Source organism: Papio anubis, chromosome 17, assembly GCF_008728515.1.
Source record: "Papio anubis isolate 15944 chromosome 17, Panubis1.0, whole genome shotgun sequence".
Taxonomy (NCBI): Eukaryota; Metazoa; Chordata; class Mammalia; order Primates; family Cercopithecidae; genus Papio; species Papio anubis.
Window position 1 is genome coordinate 17,943,475 of NC_044992.1, and position 18,169 is coordinate 17,961,643.

General features: G+C 57.4%; 2 protein-coding genes across 3 annotated transcripts in view; one reads left to right on the plus strand and one right to left on the minus strand.

Moving 5' to 3' along the window:
- SLC5A10 (solute carrier family 5 member 10) overlaps window positions 1-18,169 on the plus strand; it is a 70,304-nt gene that overhangs the window by 26,635 nt on the left and 25,500 nt on the right. The window lies entirely within an intron of this gene.
- FAM83G (family with sequence similarity 83 member G) overlaps window positions 1-18,169 on the minus strand; it is a 34,048-nt gene that overhangs the window by 9,472 nt on the left and 6,407 nt on the right. The window contains exons 2-3 of the mRNA XM_021928822.2: window positions 8,625-8,792; window positions 164-288 (exon numbers count right to left, since the gene is read on the minus strand). Of these exons, the coding sequence (XP_021784514.2) occupies window positions 164-288; window positions 8,625-8,792 (293 nt within the window). The remainder of the gene's footprint in view (window positions 1-163; window positions 289-8,624; window positions 8,793-18,169) is intronic.

Sequence of the window (18,169 nt, forward strand, 5' to 3'; positions counted from 1 at the left end):
AGAGACAGACAAGCAGGCAGGTGTGCTCCAGCCCTGCGCACACCTCAGCAGCCTTGGGATCAATGAACTGGAATAACCAGGGTGTCGTAAGTTAGCATTAAGGACAGAAGCCAGTTGGGAACCAGACTGGCTCCCACAACTTCCCTGAAAGCTGGAGAGTCACCTGTAGGAGCCGCACACTGCCCGGTCTCCATCCACAAACATGAACTTCTGGGCCAGGGCACCCTTGAACTTGGTTGCCGACCGCGTGAAGAACTCGGTTCCCCCGCTGCTCCGCACTCTGAGATTCTGTGTTGGGAACCAAGAGACAGAATTACACGACTGCAGCCCTGACCACACAGGGCGAGGGGAGGACGGCAGCTGCCCAGGGCTCAAAGGGGACTTTGGGGTAGTCAGGAGGGGAAGGAAGAGGCTATAAGGACTGGAGGAAGGAGCTGGTGTGTCTGGGACTGCAGGGCCCGGGGTAAGGAGGGAGTTGCTGAGCCGTGAAGCTGCAGAAGGGGCAGGCACTGGTACAAAACGGGGGGCGGGATTAGATGGTCTGAGCTTTGGCCCCAAAGGTGTCTGAAGAGCAGCATCAGGCAGGAAAAGGCTTGCACAGCCAGCCAGTTTGGGAAATGCTGCCATGGGTAGTGGATGCTATGGTGGGGTCCTGAGCGGGAGGGTGATGTGCACATGTTTTAGAAGTGTCTCGTGGATGGCTAGGGGGTGATGCAGCCAGAGGAGGGCAGGAAGGGGGCCTGCCCTTCGGAATCTGGCCCTTACACTCCAATAAGTCTGTGGCCCTCCAGGGTGCGTGGCCCTACCAGGCCGCTCCCCTGTGCTTCTCAACACCCCAGTCTCTGGAGGGCAGGACTCACAGCAAACCTTTCTCCTTCCCCATGGCCAGGACACCACCCAGCATCCAGGCCAGGTCCTGTACATGGTCAGAGATTCAATTCGGTGCCGGCTTACACGGTTTGGCCCAGGAGCAGACCAGGAAGGCCCTCAAGAGACTGTGGCAAAGGGAGATGCGACCCAAGGAGAAGAGGGTTCGTTGGGCATTAGGAGCACAGCAGGTCCCTCAACTGCCTCAGCTCTAAGGCCAGGTTGTCACCAGCCTTTTCCTGGACCCTGGCCACACAAGGGCCCTCTGTCCCAGTATGGAGTCTCTGGAGCTGCCAAGGGTCTGTGTGTTGCAAGTTCCAGGTGCTGACTTCCCTTCCCCTGGCAGCAGGGCCTGCTGTGAGGGAGGAGCACATGGTAAAGGCTGGTGCTGGGCACGGCAGACCCCAGGAAGGGCAGGGCGAGCCTGGCTGGAACCCAGGTGTCGAGAATGGCCAAGGACATCCCGAAGTAGAATCTCAGGTGTAAAGGGGATCTGGGGCTCATCTGGCCCGTGTCCAGGGCAGTTTGTAAGAAATGCTCCTGGGTGCCCTGAGGGTCTGACTCAGGAGACCTGCGGTCAGGCGGGGAATCTCAGTTTTAACACCAACTCCAGGAATTCCTGACTGGTCTGCCTGCATGCCTCCTGTGATGGGAGTCTCACTCCCTCCCGAGGGGCTCTGTGCCGGCTTCTGGCTCTCGGCGATGACATATTCTTAGTCAGGCTGAGCTGTGACTTACTGGTCTGTCCCCTCACCCACTCACTGGCCCCAGCTTATTCACCCCACTCATTCACGCAGTCACCAACCCCTGCCGAGGCCCCCAGCTGCAGACAGAGATGCCTGTGATGAGGATCCCCCCAGGAGGTGAAGGGGAGGCAGGGGGGTAAACGAAAATGAGCTGAATGCCCAGGATTGCAGAGGAGTAGCCCGAAGTGTGAAGGGCTGGCCGGGAGGCTCCCAGGAAAGGACGACATGGGTCACAGGGGGAGGTGGGGAAGCATTCCAGGGAAGGGACTCAAAGGCCAGGATGAGAGGCCTTTATACAAGAGCACCTCAGGGGAGGACGGGTGGGTGACGGAGCCTGCAGAGCGAGCAGGGGCGGGCTCCTGGTAAAAGACCCTGCACCTTCTTAAGGGCCTGAGCTTGGCCCTGGGGCCAACAGGGAGCCATGGGAGGATTTAGAGCAAAAGCGATGGGGCTGGGTGTGCATCTCAGGAGCAGTTCTGGCATCAGGGAGTGGGTGTGTGAAGCGAATGCTATGGGAGAGGAGCGGAGCCTGAGAGAGCAGAGCCGCCCGCCATGCCATCCAGCCTCCTGCCCCGCCAGTCCTTTCCGTGTCCCAGACCCCTGCGGCTGGGGTGGCCCCAGGCCAGCAACCACAGAGGTGGGCAGGTGTGGACCGTGGGTGAGTCCCTGTCTGATGCCCACCCGTGGGATAAACGATCACCTTGTCATAGGGCCCAGTGCAGAAGGCAGATAAGCTCTGCTCTGGGCCGCCCTCACCGGCCGCCCCCCCGCCCTGCACGCTGCAGGTCTGCACACAGCCAGCTCAGCAGGAAGCTGGCTGCGGCCCAGGACAATTAGCACTCGTGACTTTGTACCCAATACGGAGCACGCTCAGGGTTGAGAAGTCAGACAAAGATCCTAGAGGAGGTACAAGGCCTTCCCTGTCACTGAGCCCAACCAAGCCCAGCTCCATCACCTCCTGCGGGCTCCTGGCCCAGCCACAGGCCCCTCCTTAGCCTGGAAAATCGGCCACCAGCATCAGGACCCCTCTGGACAGTGTCTGTCCCCACCCATCCCAAACCTTGTCCTGATGAGGGCTCGGAAAGTCACCACTTCCATCTCAGAGTGACCCTGCCTCCATGTGAGCCGCAGACCTCGGCTGGGCCGCTGACTTGCTGTGTGGTTCGAAGCAAGTCCCGGGCCCTTGCTGGGCCTTAGTCTCCCTTAGCACACAGCAGGGCGGGCCTCCAACTCTTAGGCCCATTCTACCTGGGGCTCAGCAGCAGGTGGGGGCCTGCAGCAGGGCCCCCCACCTCCTGCCTCGTGACCTGCTCCCCTGCTTGTGCCTGGATGGGCCCCACCCCACGGGGCCTGGCCTGGATGAGGTAACGTCTCAAGACTCTGGGCTCGCGTGTGCAGAGGTGGAGGATCCCACAAAGCCGTATTGTCTCTGAGCTCCTGGGACACCCCCGGCAGAGGACAGCAAATGGGTGGAGGGACGCCGGGGCTGACCCAAGAGGGGTGCCCTGGGCAAGTCTTTGGACCCTCTGGGACCTCAGTTTCCTCATACGTAAGAGAGGACGTCAAGGGCGAGTCAGGGCAGGAGAGGATGGCTGGGCGGTGCTTCATCTGCTCTCAGAGGGTGGCAAGGTGGGGACTTCAGGGCTGGGGCAAACTACAGCACCCTGCCCCCAATCCCCGCAGGCCTCTAGGCCACATGTGCTTAAAGGACTCGTGATCCAACTGTACCAAACCCACTGGTGGGACGCAGAGGGGGCTGAGCCCAGGTGTCCCTGGAGCAGAGTGGGTCTAGGGTCTAGGCATTCCTGAGCTCCAGTCAAACAGGCTCCAGTCCTAGCACCAAACGGACGCCAACCAAGGCCTCTCTTTCCACGCCTCAGTTTTCTCATCTATGAAAGGGCCTACTCATCCGTGTGCTGCAAGGCTGCTGTGAGGACTGAATAGAGCCACAGTATAGGCGGGGCCCACCCAGGGAAAGTGTCCGGCTCCCAGTGGGTGCCCCATGAACTGGAAGTGGCACAGTGGGCTGTGGGGGACCAACACAGAGGACCACAAAATATTCAGGAAGGCACAGACTCCCCAGGGAGGCCAAGACTGTCAGCCATATGGGGTGGGTGGTTGGTGGGCTCAGGGAGGGGAAGTGACCTGCCCACTGTCTCCTAGTAGCCCTGGGCTGGGCCGGGACTGAGGACAGGGTTTCTTCATCACCCACCTCCTCAGGGCCCTGTCGGCATCTCCTGGCCCAGCAGAGGAGTGGGGAGGCCCAGAGACACATCCTGACCAGGTCTGAGCTGGGAACATTGAGGCCAGGCCAGGCCTAGTGTGAGGAATGCAAGAACAGAGCCCAATATGGCGGCGGGAGCCTGGCTGCCTGAGGTGCTGGCCCCCAGCAGCCTCCGCTCTCCTCTACAGGGCCTGTCTCGCTCTCTGGGGAGGGTGGGGAAGGGCGGTCAACACTCACCCTGGCCTTCTCCAGGCTGTTGTGAAGTTAGGGTGGTGGGCCCTTTGTGAACTACATTTGGCCCAAAGTATGTGACGGCATGAAGGGACAGGGCCAGCCTGGCTCCAAGGCCCTGGTCTGAGGAGCTCCTCTCTCCCCTAGGCCAGGGCTGCTCAGCTTCTGAGCAACTGATACATGTCTCCTTTTGTGTGGGACCTGTCCCCAGCAGTGTAGGATGCTTAACAACATCCTTGGCCACTCAATGCTGGTAGTACCCCTTAGGTGTGACAGTTAAAAATGCCAAATGTCCCTCGGCAGAGTGAATCCCCCCGTTCGAGAACCCCTGCCTTATACCCTGAATCCATCACAGACCCAGGCCCAAGTAGAGACAGCAAGACCCAGGCATCCCCGGGGACCAGGGGAGCCTGGGCAGCGTAAGGGCTGCGTCGGGCGTGTCCAGCGTGCGGCCTGAGCGGCAGTGATCCTCACGTCCTCACCGCGTGCCTTCCCATGGCCATCCAGCCCATGTTTCTTTGTTCACCAGAAATGGGAAACAGTCTGGCCTTTGCCCAGGGGCTGCTAGTTTTTCCAGTTTGGCTGTACGAAGCCAACTAGCTTTTCAGATGGCCCAGGCATCTCATGGCTCTTGTCTGTTCTAAGCTGGGAGCCTCAGGCCCAGCCTGTCTCCTGTTAGCCCGGGAGCATCCCCCCACACCCAGTATCACCCTCAAAAGCAGCCAAGTCATGCAGCCTGGTCCTGTGACCCTAGGGGGTGGCAGTGAAAGGTCTGGCCCTCTTCCCAAGGCCTGCTCCCCATTTGTCATTTGGGGTGATCATTTCTGTACTCCCACCTGGAAGGCCATCAGGGGCCGGCCAGGGCAACTGGCTGAGGTGCTCAGGAATGGCTGGGAGCCCCACACTTGGGGAGACGCTGGTGCACGCTGCTCCCGCCTCACCTGGGGACCAGGAGTGGGCTCGGCCCAAGCAACAGGGCAGAGTTTTGAGAGTGTGTTGGTGTGGGCTCCAAGTTCAGGAGGAAGGAGCCAAGTCAGGGTGAACCACGGCCAGACCCTGGCACAGAGGGAAAGAAAGCCGCTTAGCACTCAGACCAGAGCTGCGTCTCATGGCGGGGCTGTGCCTGTCCCCAGCCAAAGACAGGATGGGAAGGCAGCTCATGACTGAAGGCCCACCACACAAATGGCCTCCTTCACTCTTCACAGCAGCCCTGACAAATAAATGACCATATCCCCATTTTGCAGACAAGACAATGGAGGCCTAGAAAGATTCAGTGACTCTGCCCAAGGTTACCATGCAAGTGGCACAGCTGGGGCTCAGGACTGGCTCCTGCTATCACCCCCAAACTGGCACCTGACACCCCAAGGTCATAAGGATGACCCTACCAGAAAACCTGTACCCTGGGCCCGAAGGAGCTGGGGCAGGTTGGTGCAGAGCTGGGCAGGGGTGGCGGCAGCTGAGGGCAGGCCCAGGGATTATCGGCAAAGGAAGTGCTCCTGGGACAGGTCTGGGCCCAGCTAGCCCAAGGCGAGGGAGGTAGGTGGGGAAGGCAGGCCCTCCGACAGGGTGACACTAGACTGGGCTGGGCTCTCAGGGCCTCTGGCCACCCGCCCAGGGCTGTGGAAGGGCAAGCTCAGAGGCGAGAATGAGGAAGCCAGGGCACACTTTCCCATGGAGGCCTCTAGCTCCTGGATACGTCACCTTACAGACCCTGCCACCTTCCCTGGGGAAGCGAGACGGCCGAGCAGGGCAGGCTGGGCCAGGGACCTGCAGTGCCAGCTGCCCTCCCCTGCCTGGCTGGTCACAGCCAGTGGAAGGGCTGGGGGTGGGACAGGGCAGGCCTCATACCCAAGCCCCTGCCCCAGTCCAGGGCCTGGGGTTTAGAATGTATGGTTCTTGCCAGCAGCTGTATAACTTTCCTCAGCACACAGGGCACTTTACAACCACCATCTCCTTTCATTTCACCCTCACACAACCCCGTGAGGTATCACTACGGCCATGGGGCACTCGAGGCCCAAGAGGTAGAACCACATGCCCAGGTCCCACGGCAGGTCAGTGGCCAGTGAGCCGTGCGGGCAGCACCAGGGCAGGCTGCGCTGGCAGTTGGCTTTGATTTTATAACGGAAGCCAGTGATGACCTCCCCTGCCCATAGTGGGACGGCCATTCCTAGGTTTATTGATAGTTGAGCAGTTGGTGTGAATGAGTGGGGTGGGAGTCCTAGAAGATTGGTTGAGCCAATAAAAAGGATGAGAGAAATTAATATGAGGGATCAAGTTCATCCTTTGATGCTCTGCATTCTTATTTGCAGTTATTGTTTATTATTTGCTGCTTGAGTACCAGGGATCTGCATCCTCCTTATCAGAGCTGATTTCTCACTACTGGCTTTTAGGCGCCACCCCTAAATTGTTGGGAATGGCTTTGGGCAAGGCATGGCCTCCCTCGGACCTCAGTTTCCCCATCTGTGTTGTGGGAGCCTCATCTGAATGACCTCAAGGCCCCTTCAGTCCCAGGCACTCCAGGCCCCCCACCTGCCCCATTGCCTCCGACTTCCTGGAAACTCAGAACTCTGCAAGCAGAGGAGCAGCCAGGGCTTCTCCGCTGAGAAGGGGCCTGGGGGCACTGGGTGGAAGGCGAGGTCTCTGGAGCAGCTGGTCCCAGGTTAGGGTCCCTGCTCCAAACCGATAGGCTTGCTCCCTGCCTGCGTCTGCACACTGGGGGAAGAGTAAAGCACTCGCTGGGCCTGGGGCAGGGGCACGGTGCTGGTGGGGCCCCACTGGGGTCTCTTCCTGGGCATCGGGCAGGGCCAGGCCTTCTGCAGTCAGGTTTCCAAAGTGGCCTTTCCACACTGTGGCTCTCTCCGGCATGAGCTGTCTGCCACCGGAATCGATTCCCTGCGCTAATTACGCGGCGGGGAGTGAGGTGGGCGTGGGGCTTGGGGCCAACCCACCAGGGACACCACATTAAAAATGTCCCAAGAGCTAGAGACTCACCACGGAGTGCTCACAACCACTTGAAAGGGCTCAGCCGGAGGCGTTGGGGTTGGAGCAGGGGGTGGGCGTGCTTGACAAATGCTGACAAATTACAGTCGTGGAGCCCGGCCCCTTGTTAACCAGACTGGTAGTGCCCCTTCTCCTAGGACCACAAGCCTGAAACCTGCAGAATTCTGACCTGTCAGACGCTGGTGCTGAGCCCAAGGGTCTGGTGCTGGCCCCTACCCCACTATCTTTAACTTACTAGCAGTGACACGGCGTATGTGGCTCTATTCCCTCATCTGCAAAATGGGGACAACTCCCTATCCCACTAGGATGTTGTGAGGATTAAATTAACCAATGCAAAGTGCCTGTGACAGGGCCTGGCGCACGGTCAGTGCAAAAGAAGTATTCACCGTCATCACGCACGCTGATCTGCTCTCAGGGAAGCGCTCTGCACACAGCAGGTGCCAAGCGATGGCTGGCAGAAGGAGCGCTCCAGACACCAAATGCCAGGGTGTCTGGGCAGAAGAGCGTTGGACCAATAAGATCCTGTAGCCCAGAGAAGGGAGGTGACATGCCCAAGGACACAGAGCAAAGCAGTGCTGAGAACCACAGCCCACCCTGACCCCATCGGCAGCCTTCTCTGATCCACTTCTGTTCCGTGGTTTCCCCCACCCCAAAGGTTCTTTCTCCTCTGCTCTTGTGCCTCAAATTCACTTCAACTGAGCAGCCATCGAGGAAGCTTTCCCTGACTTCCGCCTCAGGGAGCTTCCTCCGTCTGAGTCAGATCCTAAAACAAGTAAATGGACATTCTTTTTTTTTTTTTTTTTTTTTTGAGACGGAGTCTTGCTCTGTCGCCCGAGCTGGAGTGCAGTGGCCAGATCTCAGCTCACTGCAAGCTCCGCCTCCTGGGTTCACGCCATTCTCCTGCCTCAGCCTCCCGAGTAGCTGGGACTACAGGCGCCCGCCACCTCGCCCGGCTAGTTTTTTATATTTTTTTAGTAGAGACGGGGTTTCACCATGTTAGCTAGGATGGTCTTGATCTTGTGACCTCGTGATCCGCCCGTCTCGGCCTCCCAAAGTGCTGGGATTACAGGCTTGAGCCACCGCGCCCAGCCAAGTAAATGGACATTCTAAGGAGACAGATTTTGGCCCAACCCAAGAAAGGACTTGGGAGTTGAAGCTCTTTCTGGGAGTTGAAGCTCTCCAGAAAGGCCACGAGCTACCTGAGGAAGGAGTGAGCACACTATCACCAGAGATATGCAAGCAAACAGATAACCGATGTGGCATGGGCTGCTCTGAAATAACATGATGCAGCACTTGGCATGAGCTCCAGCACCTGGTCAGCAAGCACCTCATCAATGCGTATCTTATCTCTGCCACGTTGGAGGTAGTGAGTATCCTGTCCCTCAGGAAATTCAAGCAGAGGCTAGGTGACTGCTTGGCAGGAGGCTCTAGAATTACTGGACTCTCAGTGCTTGGCACAGGACTCCGTCCTGGGCAGGCAGGTACTTCAAGTGTTTGTTGACAGACTGAATGACCCCTGCCCTCCAGTCACCCAGGCAAGTGAGGAGCGTGCTCACCTTGAGGTGTCCCAGGTGCATTCGGGCCCGCTCACACATGTGCAGGAAGTACTTGACGTTACTCTCATCCACAATGATGTACACGGCCACTTTCCTCTTGAAGCCGGCGTCCAGCAGGTCCTTGAAGATATCCACGTCGGTGAACATGTCCATGACCACAGCTATCACCTGGGAGCAAGAAGAGAGACTGGGGCCTGTCAGACGGTGCAGCAGTGGGGATAGGGTGCCCTGGCAGAACGCACAGCCCTCCCGTGCCATCAGCCTCTCATGGGTGCCCACTCTGGCCCCACTCCTGGAGCCTCAGGCCCAGGACCAGGGGCCTCTCTTGCCCTGAAGTTCTAGTTGCAGTCCCAGTTCTGGGCTCAGCCCAGGGGCCCTGTGTCGGTGCATTCCCAGGCCAGGGCCGGCTATACTCTGCCCTCCTTGTAATACCTGGGGATGCTGAGATGAACCTGATGTGTCAATGACTGGAAGGGCAGCAGCTGGTGTGGCGGCTCCCTGGGGCCTCCCCTGCATTCCTGGGCTGGTGTGGACTTTGGCCAGTGCCTAAACCCAGGTGCTCTTCCTGTCAGCTGACAATATCTGTCCCCACAGCAGGTGACCTGCTGGACCTGGCTCAGGGTGGGGCCTCAGTGGTCAGGGTATACCTACCTACCCCCAGCCCAGCCAAGCACCACCAACAGGGCAGGGATCCTGGGTGGGTGAAGGTGTGAGGTGGAGCATGCAGAAGGACAGGATGAGGTGATATGGGCCCGGCCCCATTGAGGCTCAGTGACTGTCAGGCCTCTCTCACACCTAGTCCCCTCCCTGTCCCTGGGCAGCAAGAAGAGGGAGTCAGGCCAGGGCCTGTGCCTGGCCACAGCCGTCCACACTGCTGATGCAGACATATGTCCCGCTTTTGGGCGGCCCCACCCCTCCCACCCTCCGAGGCTGGCACCACCATCCCTGTCCTAGGTCTGAGGACCCCCTGGAGAAGAGGCGAGGGACCTGCCCTGGGTCACACAGCACGCTGGGGACAGAGTCAGGCTACAGACTACCCAGGTTTGCCAGGGAACAGAAGTCAGCCTTACTGGGATGTGGAGATTCAGGGTGATGGAGGCGGTCTGGAGCCTGCTGGGGATGTGTGTGCACGCCCCACAGTGAGCTCACCAGGCTGGCCCCTGCAGGCCCATCTGGGCTCCTCCTGGGCCTCAGGCCCCTGCTGACACCCATCGTTCATCTGGCACCAAAGCCCAAACTCCAGCAGAGGGGAGGGCTCCATACCTGCCCTGCCTCAGACTCACTGTGTGACCCTGAGCAAGACACCTGGCTTCTCTGGACCCAGTTTTCTCATCACTACATCAGGCTCCATCTCTCAGGAGAACTGAGCACACCTGAATACCGCAGCACCTGCAAAGAGCCCGACTGGGGGCGGTGCGGGGGGGGGGCTTGGTGACGCCTGTTTGCTGCCTTTCTCCCACAGTCACCCCGCACGTTATCGTTTACAGGGGGTCTTGTCAGTCTGACTCCTGCAGCCTCTCACAGGCACCATGGTGGTGACAGCCCAGCATGCAGCTGGGTAAACTGAGGCTCAATGAGGTCGTAAGGCTTGTTGGATGTCACAAAGCAAGTTGGGACAGGGCCTGGATCCACCTCCGAGTCAGGTCAGGGTTGATCTCCAGCCCTTTGCCTTGGATGTTTAGTCTCGGAGGGCCTGCGAGACAGTGGTCCCCCCCCAGACAGTGGGGGCTCAGAAGCGGAGGTGTGCGACCAGCTGAGACTCACAGAACTCCCAGGCCTAGGGTTCTCTCTGTCCTCTGCGGAGATGACTGCTCCCTATCTCTCTGTTTCTGAAGGGCTGTTTTGAGGCAGAGGGAGTAGCTGGTTGATGCAGGGTCTACGACTGGCAGGGGAGGCAGAGTTGGCACCAGATGGGAAGAACTTGCTGCCCCCAGGGCTGCCCCAGGTTAGACAGGGATCTTGAGAGGGAGCTCACTCCCTGACCCAGGAGATGTTCAAGGAAGGCCAGAGACTGCTTGGAGAGGGGGCGGATGAGAGGGCAGAGGAGACACAATGCGGGCTGGTCACCATGACCCTGGATTGAGCCACCAGTCAAGGGTGATGAGACATTGGGCAGGGGTGTGTGATGGTAGCAGGGTCCTCCCTGCCTGGGATCTCCCAGACCCAAAGCCACTGCAGCCCCGGAATCTCCTTGGTTAAGCCACTTCTGAGCAGGCAAACAGCCTCACGTGCCACCCTGGAAAAGAGCCTAATGAGGGCGCAGCAGGCATGCTTCTCCCTGGAGAGCTCCAGGGCCTGCCTACCATGGCAGATGGGGACTTGCCCTGGGCTTGGGTTGGGGGACGTGCCCCAGCAGGACCCACGCCATGTGCGCCATTCCCCACGTTGCCCTCAGCCAGCAGGGTGCTTGATCCAGGGACCATCTGCTGTCAGGTTGGATATGTTGGGGCCTGCACCCCAAAATGGATCCCCCCACAGCGCTGGCTCTCCCCAGGCATTGGGCTCAGTGCCTGGCGTGGTCAGAGATGGGTTTGTAACAGGTGCGAGCTTATGCTGGGGATGGGGAGGGGGTGCCTGGTGCTCCACAGGCAACCCCCAATAGCCTGGCCTGTCCATGGAGTCACAAAGGTTTCTTGGGGGCTCTTGAGTCCTGTCATGCCCTTTCCCATTTTATACACAGGAAAGCTGGGATCACAGTCCATGACTGAGGCTACAACCCAGGGCCCTGCCCCACCCAGAGCACCTTCTGTGCAAGCGACTGGGCGCCAGTCCTGGGCCCTTGGGCTGCTTGATGGTTTATAAGGAGCCTTTACAACTATTACCTTGTTCAGTCCTCACAAGCACACCGGGAGGCAGTGGTTCTTTTTCCCATCTTGCAGACAAAGAAACTGAGGCACAGAGGCATTTGCTACCTTGCCTAACTCTGTTGGGAGGCCCAGCTCACTCGTGACACTGTGAGCTCAGCAAGAGCAGAGCCCTTGTCTGGGCCCAGGATGGGGCCTGGTTTGAGGAAGGTCTTAGAGACCTGTTATCAACTGAGAACAAGACCAGTTGGCTTGGTCTGGGAACGACTGCAGGAATCAGGGCACCTGGGACCACAGCCCCTCCTGGGCCCTTGGTTTCCCCATCTGTCAAGTGGGGATATGGGCCTGGCTTGCCCCTGTGGTTCCATCCAGTTCACACATTGGCAGAGCTGGCCCAAGTCAAGAAAAGTACCAGATGCTTCCCGCGGCCCCAAGCCTGCACGTCCCCTTAGAGGTCCTGGGCAGGGCAAGGGCTGTGGAAATGAGAGGGGAGGCTGACTCCAAAGACCAGCTCTGCCTGCTGTATGTCAGGGGCCATACTGGGCAGGAGGCGGGTGGCCTGCGTCCCAGCACTGAGCTTGTTCCGCTCCTGAGGCAGGAACCAGCCACGTCCATGTGAGCAGCTGGCATAGGGGCAGGCATGGCGGGCGGGCACGTGCGTGTCCTGCACCCCAGGCCCCATTGTCAGAGCCGATGGGCAGCTCCCAGCCCAGCAGTCTGTAATCTGTGCAGGCCACGCAGGCCACACAGCCCAGCTCCCAGGTGAAGGAGGGAGCCCAGTGGTCCCTGTGCATCTTACTGATGGACAGGCCTCTGCTGGGCAGCCTTGAGGCCTCAAAGATGCAGCTGCAGAACCCAGGAGGTGCAATGCCCAAGACAACCATCTGGCTCCTGCCAGGCTGTGGGAGGATGACCCAAGATGGCAGGGTGTGGGAGGACGGCCACACCTGGGGGGCAGAGGCAGGCAGGCTGCACGTGCTGGGACACCAGCAGGGATGTGGGATGGGCACTGGGCTCCAGTGAGCCAAAAGCGAGCCTGCGCCTGCCCCAGCCCAGGCCTCTCCCTGGGGGCTCCTGGTGCCCAAACGCCTCCTGCATGTCTGTCCAGGGGCGTCCATATGCGTGAGCCCTCCAGCGCCCCGCCCTATGAGCACCTCCTCCCATGCTGTACCCTCCCTGCCCAGTGGATCCGCCGGCCCTCTCTACCCTGTCTTCTGCCTATGTCTCGAATCCCCCGTGTCCCTCTGTGTCCTTGGGACAGGTGAACATCTGCCTCCATGTGAGAGATGCAGAAACTGTGGCTGGGAGAGGGGAGGGCACTGGTCCAAGGTGGTGCTGCATAGGGATCCCCAGTGCTCTGCCAGGAGCACCTCCATCACCCAGGCAGTGACCGGAGCGGCTTGAGCTGGGGTGGAGGGGTGACAGCATCTCACACAAAGGAGTACCCCACCTGTGGCCACTGACCCCCAGCAGACACGGCCTGAAGCCCCATAACGCTGGCTGCGGGCACTGCGGGTGGGACAGGGCTTTAGGTCACAGAGGCAGGGAGCACAGGCATGCGCCTCCTCAATCTCCCTCAGCCCCAGCTGGAGCCCCCCTGAGCACGGGTGGAGCGGGCGGAGTGGGCCCAGCCCCGGCGCCTGAGCTCTAGGCTGGGCTTTGGGCGAGCCACACCTGCATTCTGGGTCTCAGTTTCTTCATCTGTCCAAAGGAGAAGGTGGACAAGATGTCCAAGGCCCTTGGTCTCTGATGTTCCTGCCGAGGGACCCCAACTCCTGTTCCCTGCCCGGTGCCCAGCAGAGCCTGTCTGGGCGGCTAGCACATCTCACTGCACCCACGGGTCTGGGAGAGGAAGTGCTGGTGGCCGCCCTCTCCCTGCCTCCCCACAGGGCTCCTGCCTCACAGGTGCCGACAACAGCCTGTGGCTCCTGACACCCACAACAGCTGTTTCCTAGCCTTCCTGTGACCACAGAACCACTCTTGAAGCAGAAGTGCCCTCGCAGGGCGAGTGGGTAGAACAGGTCTCCACAGAGGTGCCTGGGGAGGAGGGGAGGGGCAAGACGGGCTGGCCTGGTTCCGAACATGGTGGGAAATCATGGGTGCGCAGGCCCGGCTTCTGCAGCAGCACCTCTTCAGGGGGGCCCTGACCAACGTGTCCTGACCCCTCTCCCTGACGCGTCCTGCCTCAAGCCACCATGTCTCCTACATGCTGTTCTCCTTGCCACCTGCCCATTTTGCATCTGCCCAGACAACTCCTACCTGTCCTTCAAATCCCAACTCCAGTGCAGCCCCAGCCTCCCGTGTCGTCACTCTGACCTGTCTGGGTTGAGCGTGTATCACTTGCGAATTTCTTCTCAGGCACAGCAATGGAGTCTCCCCAAGGACTGAGTCCCAAGAGTGGGTAAGAGGGGACGGTTTCCAACCTGCACATGACAAGCCTTACAAAGAGAGAGCAGAGAGGTGGCCATATTCTCCCTCCTCACTATGCTGCAGGCAGGTGGAGGACAGATACCCCCAAGCCTGCCCCAGAGCCTGGAGCCCTGAAGCAGCCATAGACACTGTGCACACTGCAGACAAGTCCCTAGGCCTATCTGAGAAGTGCAGGGGGTGGAGACAGTCTCTCATCTTGGGGCTCGATATTCTCCAGCTCTGATGGCAGATGCCCAGGCAGTGGCAGTGCGGGCTCCGCACCCGCTGGCTCCAATCTCAGCTCCTCCTGGGAAGCTGCATGGCCGTGGGCAAGTACCTTTGTTTCCTCACGGGGACAGTAACAATCCCCACCCACAAGGTTGTTGGAAATTACAGTGAATTCATGCAGGTGAAGGCCCAGCATGGGATGCACAAACAGCAGCTGCACGGACCCTCCTCGTCCTCCCACTAACCCAAGTCCCATCCCACCAGACCCACGGCTCCCTCTGGGGTGAACAGGCCAGGAGCGTCTCACTTCCCTCCGGGTCAGCTGAAAGGCTGTAAGTGACGTGTCAGGGCTGCTCACAGGAATGCAGCAGACTGTCCTAAAGGTTGAGGTGGTGGCCATGATGACCTTGGATTCAACTTCCACTTACGGCCATAATGGAATGACAGAGATGGAATTTACCCTCCTGCCTTAGCAATAAAAAACCCGGATAAAATCTATGATGCCACGGACAACAGGCTTCAATCAGCACAGCGATCCCTGAGAGAAGAGGAACAAACCAGCTGAACCCTAGGATTGCCCCACTACTTCCAGGCTGCAGCACAGGGAGGGGCGCCCCGGTGGAGTCTTGTGGTCTCCCTTAGTTGAGGAGACAGGGTTCACTTTGAGTGTGGCAGCTAGGATTTGCAGGACGGAGTGCCGCAGCGGGGAGAGGTGCACAGAGTGAACTCCAGAGACCTGCAGAGGGTCGCCCTGGGGTCTTCGGCTGATGGCCGAGCAGCACCCGAACGTGAGGAAACTACTGAGGCTGAGAAGGGAACCACCGGAAAGGGGAGGCTGAGCAGAGAACCACCAGAAGGGGGCGGCTGGAACAATCGCTGGTGCTCACGCAGGACCAGGAATAGTGTATGTGCCCCCAGCCAGAATAGAAACCCCTCCTAACACACAGGGCCTGCAGGGGGGTCCTCAGAAGGATACTGCCTCAGCAGTGGACAAATAAGTCCTAGACCAGGCATAAGCAAACTTCCTAAAGAACCAGAGTGTAGATATGTGAGGCTTTGAGGGCCATATGTTCTCTGTCACAACTACTCAAATCCGCTGGTGTAACACAAAAGCAGCCAAACAAAGTACATAAATAAATGTCTGTGTTCTACTGTTTATAAAAGCCGGCAACAGGCCCAGGGTCCATAATTTGCAACTCCTACCCTGGAGTGAAGTCGGTTCTGGACCTGCCTAATAAAGCTTGACAGGAAGCCACAAAAGCATTAAATTGTTTCCAAGTAACGTAACTGCATCTCAGGACAAGGATCCAAAATATTTAAAGGAGAAAACAAAACAAACAAAAACTACAAGCAGCCCACAACATAAAATCCAACATGCCTGGTATCCAATTAAAAATTACCAGACACACAAAGAAACAGGAAAACATGATGCACATGAGAAAAAAAAAAACAACAATCAAAATCAACCAAAAATGACACAGATGTTAGAATTGGCAAACAAAGACATGAAAACAGTTAAAACTGTGTTCCATGTGTTCAAAAAGTTAGGTAGAGATGTGGAAGATTTTTTTTTTTTAGCCAACAAATCGAAATTCAAGAGGTGAAAATGCAACATTTAAGATTAAAAATATAACAGGTGGAATTAACAGATTAGACACTATAGAAGAGAAAATTAGTGAACTTGCAGACATGTAAGTAGAAACTATCCAAGATGACACACAGAAAGACTGAAAGAACATAATCACAGCATCAGCAAACTGTGGGTCAACTTCAAGCCATCCAATATATGTGTAATTGCAGTCTCAGAAGGTACAAGGGTTGGGAGTGAGGGAGAGACCAAAAATAAATAAATAAATAGAAAAAAAATGGCCAAAACACTTCTACCATTTGATTAAAGACTAAATCCAAGGCCAGGCGCAGTGGCTTATGCCTGTAATCCCAGCATTTTGGGAGGCAGAGGCAGGTGGATCACATGAGGTCAGGAGTTTGAGACCAGCCTGGCCAACATGGCAAAACCCTGTCTTTACTAAAAATACAAAAATTAGCAGGGCATGGTGGCATGTGACTGTAATCCCAGCTACTTGGGAGGCTGAGGCAGGAGAATTGCTTGAACCAAGGAGGTGGAGGTTGCAGTGAGCCGAGATTGTGCCACTGCACTCCAGCCTGGGCAACAGAGTAAGACTCTATCTCAATTTAAAAAAAAAAAGACTAAATCCACGGGTCTCAGAAGCTCAATGACTGCCAAGCAGAAGAGACATGAAAAAACTCTACCAATGCACATCATAATCAAATCACTTAAAGTCAGTAACAAAGACAGCCTTAAAAACAACCAGAGGAGAAGACAACTGCATGTCAAGGAACAAAGTAAGTGGCCTTCTCATCAGAATCACTGCAAGCCACAAGACAACAGGCAATATCTTTAAAGCACTAAATGGAAAAAGAAAAAAAAAATCAACTTAGAATTTTATACCCAGCAAAAATACATTTCAAAACAAAAGGCAAACTAAAGACTTTTTCAGATACAAAAAAGCTGAGAGAATTCATTACTAGCAGACCTGCACTCCCTCCTCCAGCTGCAACCCCCTCCTCCAGCAGCACGGTTTGGACAGACCTGGCTGCAGCACCTCAGTTTTTCTATGCTCATGACATGATCCTACTCCCCCTCCCCTCCTCCTCCCCTGCAGGGGGCTGGGAGGATTAGTGAGATGCCATCTGAAGAGGACCAAGGAGGTTCTCTGGGTTAGGAAGGCCTCCTAGGATCCCTGGGTGGTGCTCCCTTCCACCTCCTGGCAATCTCCAAACCAGTTTGCCCATACAGTGGCTCTGAAAGCCTGTCACCGAGAAGACTAGTTTAGCTAACAGTCTCATCTTGCCTCCCAGGGTAAAGGGAGTCTGTGTACTTGGTAACAAATGCTGACCCCAGCCAGAGCAAGGATAATTAGGTCAACCAGCTGGCACGCATACAGGTGTCCCTTTTCTGGAGACAGGGAGGGGTGGTGATGGCCACTCCCGTTTTCCAGAGGGGGTGTCACTGTCCCAGTGCCACCCTGTCAACTAGTGGCAGAGGTCTCCTGTTCCTAGGCTTTTCTCCTAACGGGGGACCCTGTGTCCATTCCAAGCTCTGAACCCACCCACAGCCTCCCAGAGCCCACCTCAGCTCCTGAAACAAATACCTGACCCTCAGCACTGTCTGCAAGGTCAATGCTTGGGCCTCCCTGGCTCTGCCATGCCTCCCCTGGGTGGTCTGTGGCGGGTCACTTCCCACTCTAAGCCTCAGTTTCTCTTCTTGGTAACACGGGGAGTGAAACTGGATGAACTCTGAGGTCCCGTTCCCCTCTGACGTTCATCAGCTCTGTGAACACCTTCCCCACCGACTATTAAGACTGAAGCCTCATTAAGGCCAATTAAAGGAAGATCAGGCCTTCTGAGCACCAAATGGCTGCAGTGGGTCGGGGTCAAGAAGCCCAAGCTAGTCATGCCCAGAGCGCTCTGACCAGGAGGCTCTGCCTAGCCCAGTGGCATGGAGGCACTACCCTGAGTCTCCTACCTCCCCCAGACGGACATCAGCTTCCTTGCCATGGCTCAGGAATACTGCAGAGACAAGGGGCTGGCAGAGCTTGGAGAAAGGCCATGAGGTGACCAAGGCTATTCCCTGTGGATGAGGCAAGAAGGCAAGATCCTTTCCCGCTGGCCGCAAGGAGCTTCAGAATCCTCAGAGCTTCCAGGCTTGCAGGCACAGGATCCAGCCAACCAGACCATCCCATGTGGGCAGCAAATGGCACCAGCTGAGAATTTTCAAACAGGAAAATCTCAGAACCACGGATTCAAAAGCCTTTAAAACCTCAGCTTCTCAGGGTCCAAGAGCAACAGACACTGGGGACATCAAGCATCCTAATGCCCCAGAAAGCCTGGCTTGGAAAGGACTTGCCCAAGGTCACAAAGCACGCCAGGGCAGGGTTGAGGCTTCCAGGCCACCTGGTGCCCACATGCTGTCTGCTGCATTCCATTGAGCCCCTGCTTGAACTTCTGCCAGGACAGCGAGCTCACCACTTCCACCCCCAGACTACTCCCAGAGAGAAGCTCTCAGGACAGGAGTGAGGAGTG